We start from the raw sequence: 13,571 nt of genomic DNA on the forward strand, positions 1-13,571 counted from the left end.
CTTGAAGATGCTGGTAGGATTTCCCCTTCTTCTACTGTTTTCTCTTTGTTTTCCACTATACAAAGTCTAATCTGGGACAGAAAAGATCCATTCTTTATAGGACATATCAGGGCACATACAGGATTGCCTGGAGCCCTTAGTTTGGGCAATGAGTTAGCAGATAAATCTACACATGACATACATATTTTCTCCACAATAGAAGAAGCTATAAATTTTCATAAAAGGTTCCATGTCAATGCTAATACTTTACAAAAGCGTTTTAAAATAACTAAAAAACAAGCCCGACATATAATAAAACAATGTCAAAATTGTGTGACATTTTTACCACAAGTTAATCTTGGAGTCAATCCTAGAGGACTGATACCTAACCATATTTGGCAGATAGACGTCACACACTTGCCAGAATTTGGAAAATTAAAATATTTACATGTTACAGTTGATACTTCTTCCGGATTTCTGATGGGCTCCCTTCATGCCGGAGAAAAAACTAAAGATGTTATAGCTCATTGCTTACAAAATTTTGCCACTGTGGGCGTTCCAAAACAGTTAAAAACCGATAATGGTCCTGGTTATGCGTCCACCTCTTTTAAACAATTTTGCTCATCATTTGACATTACTCACATAACAGAAATTCCATACAATCCACAAGGACAAGGCATAGTTGAAAGAGCTCATCAAACTATTAAAATGTACTTATTAAAACAAAAGGAGGGAATTGGAAAGGGGTATATATCCCCCAAAGATAAACTTAAAATAACCCTTTTTACTCTAAACTTTTTAAATCTGGATTCATCAGGGCTTAGTGCTGCGGAAAGACATTTGTATCCAAAAAATGTACATAAGCCTAAGGTACTTTGGAAAGATATTCTAACAGGACAATGGAAAGGTCCTGACCCAGTGATAGTCTGGAGTCGGGGCTCTGTTTGTGTTTTTCCACAGGAAGAACAGCAGCCGATTTGGATTCCAGAGAGACTAACTAAAACAATTTCTACAGACCAAAAGGAAGATGATTCGACTCAAATCCATAACAGCTGATATCCAGATCTCCAGCTTGGCTATTCTTACATCTGCGACAGTGATTAACCAGGATGCTTTTTTCAATATCTATTTTATTATTGCTTTTTCCCACATCATAAAGTTCTATTTTATTTTTGAGCTCATACAGACCTAGGTTAATGTTTTTTCTGATCAGTTTTATTTTTTGACTGTGGAGTTTTTGAACATTGCAATGGAGATTTCACCTAGGTAAAGCTACAAGGCCTTTACTATTGTCTTATGTGTTATATGTTACGTGTGCACACTTCTGTTTTGTGTTGTATGTCTGTATGTGCGTATGTCCATATATCACATATGAGGAGCGCTCATGCACATGGATCCAAAAAAATTTTTTTTTTATTATTCACGTGATTTTAATAGTTTAATTTAATTTGGGTAAACAGCTGTTGAAGATTGTTTTAATATATGAACAAATAGAAGGTTAACAGATCTGTTTGTTTACTTTCACCTTTCCTTTTCATTATATTTAATAATTCTGTTCAGGATAATGTAAATTGTTCTAAATATTGTTTTCTTAGTACCTGTTGAAATGTTACATATTTTTTTTTAAGCATCATTGTCAAAATTCCTATTTTCATCCCAGTGCTGGTGAAGACAAAGATAAAACCAAACTACAACTTCTTCGAGAGTTATCACAACAAACCGTGTAAACTGATACATCAATGATTTATAACTCAACAAGTAATGCTCAATCAATGAGTCGATTTATTTTGGAAGGATATGGACATATTGATAGATTCCTCTGCTTTGAACTGCTTACAAAACTTGCCTGGACTATGTATCACTTGTATGCTTTATTTTGGGAGGATATGGACATATTGATAGATTCCTCTGCTTTGAACTGCTTACAGAACTTGCCTGGACTATGTATCACTTGTATGCTTTGTGATCTATTTGTTGATGCAGCAAATTATGGTAGTGCTAGCGTATCTTTGCTAATGTGTCACCAGTGATTTTTCCTAGGAGCCATTAATTGACTTGGTGTCATGACATTTCTGTATCCTCCTCCCTTCTACTAGTGATGGTCTAATTTTGGGGGCCAACAGAGGTGAGGCAAAGAACCTCACCCCCCCACTGGTACATAGGCCTATCCACAAGTATGGCTATATGCTGGACCGGTAGTCAGTGACGGGTATGATCCAATTGCAGTGGTATCAACCTAAGACAGGAGGCTGACGCCTAAAAGTCAGTTTTCCCATGACGGGTAAGAACCATATGTTGAATTGGACAAACCTAACAGGCACGGTCCCTAGCCAGATTGCTTGTTACTTAAACAGAAGGGGGGAGATGCTAAGAGCCAAGTATATGATGCATGGCATTTTTGGTCGAAAGGTGACGCCAGCTAGCCATTGAGATGATATGATTATGTTAAGATTTGCATTCATATGGATATTGGACTCCTGCTGTTCACCTAGGCGGCTACGGGACTCCTGGAGAGTTCCCATTGGTTGGGGAAGTACAGTAGGAGGGAGTTCCGGGGGAGGAGCTCTCTCTGCGGGTCCGGGAGGAGGCGGCGTGGGTGGAAAAAATCTTCCCGGGCAGTACCGGACATTGGCGGCAGTTTCAAAAAATAAACTTTGTTCCTGCTTGAGTGGCTCGTGATTTTGTGCCCAGCCAGACTGCGGCATAAAGTAGACAGTATTCTAAAGTAACCAATGGGAGGAAAATTGGACAGTATTCTAATCAGGTAAAATAGGGTAACCAATGGGAGTAAACGGGGCAAGGTCTTTAATCAGATCCATATAGGGAAGAGAACACTTCAAAGCTCAGCATACAAGACCTGAATTCTGGGCTCCATAACTGTGAGAGAAGAGTTCTGTTGTTTTCAGATACAAGGTTTGTAATTCATTAGCATGGCCCCCAGGAAACCAAACAGACAATGAGTAGATACTTACTTCCACAGTGCCATGAGCTCCCCAGTGGCTGAAATGGGTTTTGATTCTGAGCAGAGCTGAATGTACTTTGAAGAGCCTGCGTATTGATGTAGCAAGGGTCATCAAAAAGATCCACTCGACATGTGTGCTTCATTAACGAGGCATCTCGCTGACAGTGCACCCCTTTCTCCTGGGCATTACCTATAGTGATTAGCAGTGATCAATTCATTATATTTTTGGTAACAGTAAATCATGTTTAAGTAGAGAAATGACAGGAAGCTATTAAGTCATGCCTACTCTAAACAAAAACTGAACACTGATTTTTAGGGTCTCACTCATAAAATCAAGACATGCACCAATCTTCAAGGAAAAGACACTTTTTCTCCGGCCTTCCTTTCCTTCTCTGCCTTGTCCCTCAGCTGACCCATTATCCCCAAAGCAGACCAAAGATAAGCAAAAAGATTCTGAAGAGGAATGGCTGGAGAAAAAACAAGAGGGGTGGGGTTGCAATTGTCTCAGCAAACAGTTCCAATCCATGGCTTGGCTGTAGTAGTAGCATAGCAATCAGAAAAACACACATATTATATAAAATCTGAATATCTATTTGTTAAACTCTTTTTCAAAAGCTTCATTACTTAATTCAAAATTCTTACTTCTTGTGAACTAAGTATATTTTTAAAATAATAAATGAATTAATAAATTAAAATTCTTAAGTATGGGAAGTTTGGTATCGGTTTTACTCTCAAAGTTTTCTCTTGCCAACCTCAGCCTTGCACCAATTGCAATATTTCATTCTGTTATTCAATGGATAGGACTCTACCTTCAGGTTATCTCCTTCTTCCCTCTTAAGCTATTCTCTTCCCGTCCACTCTATTTTATACATAGTGCCTACAATTATGTTTTAAACTGCAAATCTGGACATATTTCTCAGTTTAAAAACCTTCTGATTGCTTCCCACACTCTTTGACAAGCCGTAAACCCTGTTTTATTGTACTTGGCTCCCCTTCCTCCTTTCTCCTTCCAGATCTCTGCTTGGGGTCACACTGACCTTGCAGTATGGTCTCCATAGTAAGGCCCCTCTTCTCTGATTGACATGCTCTTCTCTCCCCTTATCCATCACTCTTGCCCTTCAGATGTCAGTTTAAACTCCTTTCTTCAGGAAAGCATTCACTGACCCTTCAAACTAGATTGGATCTCTTCTTTCCTAGTATTTTGTGCTTAACCACTGAAGCCCATACCACAAGAACAATTCATTTTTTATTTGTTATTAATTGTTGGAGTTCTGCACACATCTCAACCATATGCTCTATGAAAACAGGGATGACGTCTGCTTCACAGCTGTCACCCTGCACATACCTGGCATATAATACTGAATTCATGGACATTAGCACTACCTGATGGCGTGAAGTACTCTGTGGCATCCAGATAGTTCTTTACTAAGAATGCCAGGATAGGATATTTTGCTTTTCTGTTTAAACAAATATGCTTAAATCTTAGCTAAATGTACTATCCCATGAGGTGCACATGAAGTAGTGACATTCCATTGCTTTGCCATAAAACAGCATTAGTTCTTTATTGCTTCAGTCATTGAACTCCTCTGAGGACCTGTAGTGACACCCCTTCTTCCACAGAAAATCTTAACTAAGCTTCTTCAGAAATCTTCACCATAATTGATTTTAAGACTACCAGAAAAGAGTCTCTACAAAAGTTCAATGTAGATAAATTTCCTATTTTCCTGTTGCTCTATTTTAGTGACCTGGGAGAAATCAGCACTGCAGGTGCTGAACACCCCTTTACTAGTTTTTCACAAACACTTATCCAATATAGTAGTTTGTAAAAATGTGCTTGCAAATGCAAAATATGATAATAAAAAGACAAATCCTTTAACAAGGGCTCTGGCCATGAGCTGGAGCTTCAGAGAGATGTCTACATTTCTAAGATAAAATAAGTTACCAATTGGGCTCCACAGTAACAGCTGGCAGGGGGAGGAAAGAAAGGGGAGAAGCAGCTCTCCTCTTCTCAGGTGTTGTCCTTGAAGGGTTAACTTGCCCAAAACAGTGAAAGAAAAAGCTGCTTTTATGTGAACTTCTGCTGACTATGAACTTCTGAGCCCCTCCCCTTCCATTCTGGGCATAAAGTTCTGAAACCACCTGAACTTGGGATTCAGGGGATTAATTGATTACAGTGAAAGCTGTACACTCTGAACCTGGCTGCAGCCAAATAATATTTCCTGCTATCTTCAGTGCCTTGTCTCATCTGTCCCCTACAACAAATTTAACGCATAGTGGACCACACCTCATGGTGAGTTAAGTGCTATGATTCTGTTAACTGACAGTATAGAAACTTAAGAGTACACCAAGTAGGGGAAGCCCAGCCAGATTACATTCTTACTACCTGCTCCTCCTTTACTCCTTTTCTGTTTGTCAGCTGTTTCATGCTATCTGGTCAAGTGGTATACTTCATATGTAGGATCTCCTGAGAGAGGAGTGGGGTTTCTGTAGGGAGAGAGGTCAACAGAGCACCTCTTTTGTTTGTGTATTTTGCAACATATTACAGTTTCCATTTGCTTGGTTAAGAGGATTTATGAGTTGTATTATCTACTTTAAACTAAATTTACTTTCACAAATGGAAAGTGACTAAAAGATCACTGCAAAGAAATCAAGGATTGAAGATCAATCTTTTACTCTTAGTACAAACTTCTTCTTGGTTGCATTATGAGGTTATGAATAATAACAATATAATCAGGTGAGACTTTGGTGCCCAAAAGTTAAAATTACCAAGATTTAAAATGAAGATCTACATCTATTTTCTTTATCAGTAAATGCTCTAAACGCATACTGGGTCTCAAAATGTTATCTAATGATAGCATCTAGTTGTTCTGATTAGCAAGACTGTTAGAAAACTGTTTACCATAAATTCCAACTTCAAAGTATTCTATGTGTATTTTATAATGTCTGCATAATACACTGGCATATGTATTTATAACAAATGATTGAATAATCATTTGTTTAGGAGTTGCTGCTCATAAAAAATTATTGAAATTAGAATATGACCAAATATTCTAAATTCATATGAACCTGTTTCACACCCCTGTGGTACCTCTTACTGTGTGGCCTGAAGCAAGTTAAGTAACCCCACCCCATACCCCACACCCACCAAGATTCAGTTTTCATATCTTTAAACTAGAGTCATGAGGATTAAAGGAACTAATGTTAGTGAGACACTGAACATAGACTTTGCCTTTTGGTAGGCAATCAATAAATAGTTATCATAGTGCTCAGCTGTTTATTTATTCATAGATGCTAAGCCCCTATACATGATATTTATCTCTTACTGCAATAACCCTCCCCATTCTTTAACTCCTGTTTGTCCTGTACAACTCCGCCCTGAAACTATTTAAAACCTGAACCTTCAGAAAGCTTTCTCCTGAGTTCTTCCTTCCTTCAAGTTGGGTTAGATGCCACTCCATAATATGTTTTATCTGTTTACTTGTCTATCTTTCCCCTCCAGGTCACAAATTCCTTGAGTCCTAAAGAAGAAAGACTAGAACAAAAATTTTTTTAAGTAGATCTTGCATCTTCATTACCTGTTTATTACTCAGAAGAAAAATAGCTAAATGAACAAATGACTGAATGTCTATTCTGTTTTCCTATCTTAGCATATTTTACCCCATCATGTTCTGAGGATCCTGAATCAACCTTTAACATATCTGCTTCTTCCCAAAGTATTAGCCTGAGTTGACCACATCAAATATACCATTCAGAAGGATTACACAGAAGCCTTGATGTCTGTATACAGTCTCTCCTGAAAACTACCATTGCTTTTTTTTTTAAAATGCAACATCATACTGAAGTTGGCAATGTTGTCTTAAATTTTTAAAAAAGGCACCCCACCCAGTACCCAAATTTAACATCATTCTAGGCTAAAGTATATGGTTGATGAGAGCTTAGTCACATATGCCAGCCATTATGCATTCCAAAAGCTCTCTGTGCCAAATATTACTCTGAAAACCTATTCAACCTGCCTAAGAGAAGATTTGTGGCAGAAAATAAATATATACACCATATATGTACTGTAACAAAATTTTCAAGTGTAAGCCCTTAAGGTTTATGGAACTTTAACACCATTTTGATTTAGAATATCAACATTTCCATTTAACTTGAAGGTTTGGGAAACATTATTATACTTTGCTAATTATTTTTTTTCCATGCGGAAAAAATTTAGTGCTAAGGATAGAGATTATTTCTGTGTTTAGAACAAATACAATTAAATCCTTCAATAACCTATTGCAATATTTATAATACTCCCAAAATTCAAGTTTTAAGTCAATATTTGAATAAATAAATGTCTTGGGAGGAAAAATCCAAACCTTATTAAAAATATTTATATAGGTGTCTCTCAAATGCTTACAAATGCAGCTCTGGAAAATGCCATAAAAACTATATATTTGCTGTTCTGGCAACTGGCTAATTTGCTCGTTGGTCAAGAATTTCAGATCACTTTTTAAACACATGCCCAGGAGTCACAGGAAGGTGATATAAACCTGAAATGTGAACCTGACTTATGGTTATCTAGGGATGAAAGGACATTACAGTAGGAAAATGCCTTTTGCCACAATAGAAGGGACCTTTCTTGTAGCCTCTGGAGCATGGGTTGAATTCCTCTATCCCACCAGGATTTTAGTGGCCAAGATTGGTTTTTTTTGTTTGTTTGTTTTTTGGTACCAGTGATTGAACCCAGCGGCCCTTACCACTGAGCCATATCCCCAGCCCATTTTATTTTGTTTTGCTTTGCTTTTTGTTTTGAAACAGGGTCTTGTTGCTCAGGGACTCACTAAATTGCTGAGGTTGGTCTCAAATTTGCAATCCTCTTCCTCAGCCTCCCAAATTGTTGTGATTCCAGGCGTGTCACTGCACCCAGCTAGTGGCTAAGATTTGGCAAGAAGGCTTTCTAATATTATGATTCCTCATCAAAAACAATGTTGTAGTTTAGGGACTAATCGTGGAAGAATATATCTAGTGGAGGACTTTTTTCAATTACAAACACCATCTCTCATTTCCCCAAGACTCTGCAAGGTTCGCAGTTAATCATTACCATAGAGCCACCATGATGAAAGGCAGTAACAGAATTTTAACTGTATTTTTCATAATGAAATATACATTTATGCTCCAGTTTAAGCAAACCAGAATAGTATCATGTAGTGTAATTGTGTAAGAGGCATCATTGCTAAAATTATTTCTATGGAAAAACATCCCAGGTCTAAACAAACTTTTATTATAAAGACTACTTGTGTGTTTGGATCTGCTTATGGTGGCTTAGGGCATATAAATGCCACATATGACATAAGAAGTTACACTGTTGGTTTAAGTAAGAAATAAAACCAAGATAATAAAAAACGATCAATTTTGGATTCTATAACTAAGCTTTACTTACAAAAAGAAAAATCTTGAACAAGGTTAAAATGATGCCTCTGTTAATTCCTTCATAAATTTATTCTTTTGGACGAAGAATAAAATGTAAAAAATAAAAATCAAGATGAGAGCTCTTGGGAGAAGGGGAGGAGGAGGAGCAGAAGGAGAAGAGGAGGAAAAGGAAGAACAAGAAGAGAAGGCGGAGGAAACAGAAGGAGGAGGAAGAGGGAGGAGGAGAAGGGGGAGGGGGGAGGAGAAGAAGGGGGAGGGGTGGAAGAGGAGGGAAACATGACACTTTCCTCCAATAGTTGTATTGTGATTTACAATACTGTACTAATTCTAGAAGTTGATAATTTTCATTCAGTGAGTTCTCTTCAGAAGCTGGGTGACTGAGGATGCAAGATATGATCATGATGACTGTTTAATGGAGAGGAGGGAAACAAGCTGAAAAGGGAGGTATCTGGGCAGGAGTAAAAACTTTCATGTTCCTTAGGATATTGTTACAGGTTCAAGACTCATTTTTCTTCTCTGCCCCATGCTGTCTCTGCCCACAGTCCGGGTGCCAGCACACTTAGTTCTGAAGCTTATTCATTTTCATTCTTTCTGTTTCTCCCTGTCTTTTTCTCTCCCTCCCTTTCTTTCCCTATCTTTTCCACTGTACCTGGATAATTCCTACTTATCCCTCAGATCTTGATTTTGCTGTCACTTCCTTTGGAAGACCTTCTGTAGTTCCCTAGATTAAATAGGTTTCCTACTATTTGTTCCCATATCATCTTGGGCTTTGTGACATTCATTACATTTGTTAGCATCTGTTCATGTGTGTCTTTCTGACTAACCTGCAAAGTACATGAGTGCTAGTTTTGTCTATCCCTAGCAGCTAGCACAGTGCCTGGTCCATGAGAAGTCTTCAATAAATATCACTGAATGAACTGCTGAATAAGTGAAGAATATATACATAAGATTAAAAAGGACACAGAAATATTTTCAAGGAAGCTCAGCACAGGGAGATGTTTACAATATTACAGGTTATCCATGGTATGTCCCTAACTGTTAAATCCCTGGGTTAAGAATTTCCTGGGTGAAGGAAAAGAAAGAGGGTAGGAGGAATTACAGATCTTAGCATAATTTTAAAAAGACATTCACATTTACAATTATTAGCTTGATTAGTCATATTATTAAGAATCTGTTTAGAGTTTTAAGTAATCTTGAAGAATGCCATGATATTTTAATCAGGAGTCATGTTTTTAAATAAGTTAAAATACTGCCTTAGCTTACTATGCCTTTATTTATTTATTTGTTTGTTTGTTATAGGTGAACACAATATCTTTATTTTGTTGTTATGTGGTGCTAAGGATTGAACCCAGTGCCTCATGCATGCTAGGCAAGAACTCTACCTCTGAGCCACAACCCCAGCCCTTATTATTCCTTTTTTTTTTTTTTTTAGGATGGAAGAGAGTGATAATCAGTTACACTAGAAACAATAAATCCTCATATGTCCCTCCACTGTGTAAAAATAATAAAATTAATAGATTGCACTGGCATAATTGCATAGGAAATATAAATATAAAATATATCCTTGAAGTGACTACTTTGTAGATGGCAATCTCCTATTATTATGTTTAGAGTTTTAAGTAATCTTGAAGAATGCCATGATATTTTAATCAGGAGTCATGTTTTTAAATACATTAAAATACTGCCTTAGCTTTAGATCTGGTTATCCAATTCTGTCCTCCACTGCATTATTTATACTGTTCAGTCATCTCCCCCTCTAAAGCTGCAAAACTTTCCTTCCCATATAAATATTTTATACAACTTTAAGAATGAAAGGACTAACTGGCAATATAACTTGTTTTATGAAAATGTATTTCCAATCTGACGGCTGATGTCCTGTTTGCATTGTGAACAAGTTTTGCCTAACATTAATGATCACACACAGCAATAAAACATGTAGTACCCTAAAATAAATAAATAAATAGACAAATAAATAAAACAAAAACATGTAGTACCCTGGTAAGTATGGAGCAGATGGGCCCCTAATTGGTACTCTCACATTTCAAGTACCCTTTTGTTTCCTTTGCCAACCTGGAACAAAGGTTTTATCTTAATCCTAAAGAATTTGACAGGCAGTTTTCATAATATTAGTTTACTGTTTGGTCTTTGAAATGAAAATCCCTTGAGTTTTGAGCAGAGACAGCACCGTTCCAGAAAACAAAGTTTTCATAATGTCAGAGAAGTGATAGACTCCATATTGCAAAATCATCAGCATGATGGATCACACAAGAACAAGAGGGAACCACAAGCCTTTCTAGTAATACATCTGTGCATTCTGGGCCTCTCTGGGAAGACTTCAGCAAAAGGATTGTGTGTTTAGTTATATATACACGACTTTTCCATAAAGATTTTAAGAGCAAGGGCCACACACATTCATATGACTTAAAAGGGATCAGGAGGTAGCAGATGGGAAAAGACTCTGTACCTACCTATTGCCCTGCTTTGTTCCAGACAGTTCTCATATACACTGCTGCACTTGGAGTTTCCAGGCTAAATGAAAATCAAATTGTGAAACATTATTTTTTTTCTCTTTTTCTTTTTCTCTCTTCTTTCCACATTTTTATTGGTGCGTTTAAATGGTGAAACATTTATGTACACATGCATAAATTTTAAAAAGAAAAAATACTTATAATACTCCCAGAGGAATATAATAGGTAACTTCACTTTCTAACACAAGAAATGCCAGGTCAGAAACTGAGATTCTGGATGGGGAGAGCATACTCTTTTCATAGTATTGCTTTGGAGTTAGAGAGGTGGGTCTGATCGTGTAGGGGGGTGATCATAAAGACTGCTAATGTCCTGTGTCCTCTGTGCTTCCTTTTCTGTTTGGGAGTTCACATTTTAGGACTTAAAGTCTCAGACAGAAAGTGACTTTCAGGACATTGCATAAACAAGGGCCATGCAGCCAACATTCCACCTAACTTTGAATTGACAGACTGGAACCCTATTCTACTGAGGTTTTTAACCAAGCAAACTTATTCTTAAAAATCTCACCCAATAAAAGGGCTTCAATCATTCCTATATATGTAGCTGTCTTCAGCAATGGAATGGGGATCAACTAATGCCTTTGAGAAGGGTAATGTCTATGCTTTAGAAAGATTTATCTGGAGGGCTAGGGTTGTGGCTAGTGGCAGAGCATTTGCCTCACATGTGGGAGGCACTGGGTTCGATCCTCAGCACCACATAAAAAAATAAATATATTGTGTTCACCTACAACTAAAAAATATTTTTTAAAAAGAAATATTTATCTGGCAATACTGTGTAGGAGGGTTTGAGGAATGAGTCTGGAGACAGGAAAGGAGCTTTCAGAACCATCTAGGCAAGAGAGGACCAGAATTTAAAAGGATAACAGGAATGAAAAAGTTTTAAGTATCTTCAAAAGACATTTTCATGGGAGTAATCTTGTCTTGAAAACAAAGTCAATATGGAACCAAAAATGTGATAAAAACAAAAGACAATGGATTCATGAAAAAGTTGCAAAGCCATAATAAATATGAATAAATCAGTGCAAGAATTGAGTTTGAAGTCGAGGAGAAAATGCCAAATTCAACTTTTATATAAATAAGCTTGGTAATACAACTTGGCATTACAGCTGGAGAGGTAAATAAGGGCTGAAGACAGAAGGTGGAGGAAGTATGTGCACAGGTGGCCTGCTAGAGGTAAGATGAGAGCCGAGGGTAGAGCCTCAAAGAGTGCTTACATTGTAGAAAGGTGGGGCTGGGATTTTCAGGAGAGACGATAGAAGAAAATAAGAGATGAAAAGAAGATACAACTTGCTTTGAAATGTGTTCATAATAAGATGGATCAATGAACGATAAACGGCAACATGTGATAAAGCAAATACAGTAAAATGTGAATTGTAGAAACCAGATGTTGATTATGTGAGTGTTCACTATATAGTTCTTTTAACTTTTCTGTACATTTGAAACATTCATAATAAAATGTTGGAGAAAGGAAGGTAGGTAGGCAGGCAAGCAGAAAGGTAGACAGGCAGTAACTAGAAATGTGGGAAAAAAATGACAAGATGGAAGGGCTTTGAAAGCTAAGATAAGAGATCTCTAAAAAAGAAGAGGTAGCCAACATGCCAAATGCTGTAGACAGATGCAAAATACAGAGAGGAAAACAGATTTAAAATTAAAGCAGATTATCATTGTAAAAGTAATTTATTTCAAGTTGTCAAGCAGAGTTCAAATCCTAACAGTATAATGTAGATAGGAAAGCAAAGACAGAGGCAATTCTTTCCGGAAGTTTGTGAGTGAAAGGAAGGTAAGAAAGAGGTAGGACATTATTAGTTGGATTGTAGGAGTCCAAGTTTATTTGCAGAAGAGAAAGAACTGACAGAGGATAAATACTGAGACAGAAATTAATGGACAGGACAAGGGTAGATTGAAGAGATTTGGATCAAAAACACAGGGGGAAAATTAGCTTTGGAGACAGTTGCTAAGAAAGAGAAGCAAGGAGAACACAGGAAGACTTGGGGATGGGAAAGGGTGAAATTGAGGATAATATGTTGGATGGCCTGGTCTTTCCAGTGAAGTGAGATATGAGACTGCTGAGGCTGTGGTTGGTGGACTGGGAGTAAAAATGATCTGGTACAGGCTCTGACTATGATTCACTCTCCCACCAACCATTTGAAAAAGATGAGACTTTCCCTAAATTGGCATTTGGAAACCCTCAAATGAAATGCTGTAGTGATAGGGCCATAGTTACGCTGCTGGTTCCATAACAATAAAACATTACTTACTAAATAGCATAACTTTTCACAGCGTATTGGGCAATAAGCCATTTGTTCTGTAGTTTGAACTTTGATCCGCACATCTGAAATGCCACCTGCAGGTGGCTGCTTCCCTGGGATTTCATTGTAGTATTCATGATCTTCTCTCTCTTCTGAAAGACCATCAATATGCACCTCCTCACTGTAAAGGAAAAAAAAAAGAAAGAAAGAAAGAAAAGAAACCCTAAGAGGTTGGGCAGGAATTCAAGTGATGTAAAGGATGCAAAGGGAGTAGAACCAAGCAAATCATCCTGAAAACCTTTGCATTTGTGTTTTAAGTGTATAGCTGTGCTACGTGATAGCAAACTTCTGGATGGAAGCAACCAGATGGTTGAGTTGTTTAGTTTTTGTAGACAATCAAAGTGGAGTAAGCAAAAAAAAAAAAAGTGCCAAGGGTGATGCTTT

The 13,571-nt window shown here is 37.4% G+C and overlaps 1 protein-coding gene across 1 annotated transcript in view; it reads right to left on the reverse strand.

Moving 5' to 3' along the window:
• Positions 1 to 13,571, reverse strand: part of Shc4 (SHC adaptor protein 4) — a 143,229-nt gene that overhangs the window by 34,294 nt on the left and 95,364 nt on the right. The window contains exons 8-10 of the mRNA XM_027924891.2: positions 13,137 to 13,308; positions 10,822 to 10,882; positions 2,952 to 3,131 (exon numbers count right to left, since the gene is read on the reverse strand). Coding sequence (XP_027780692.2) covers positions 2,952 to 3,131; positions 10,822 to 10,882; positions 13,137 to 13,308 — 413 coding nt within the window. The remainder of the gene's footprint in view (positions 1 to 2,951; positions 3,132 to 10,821; positions 10,883 to 13,136; positions 13,309 to 13,571) is intronic.

Source organism: Marmota flaviventris, chromosome 2 (genome assembly GCF_047511675.1).
Source record: "Marmota flaviventris isolate mMarFla1 chromosome 2, mMarFla1.hap1, whole genome shotgun sequence".
Lineage (NCBI taxonomy): Eukaryota > Metazoa > Chordata > Mammalia > Rodentia > Sciuridae > Marmota > Marmota flaviventris.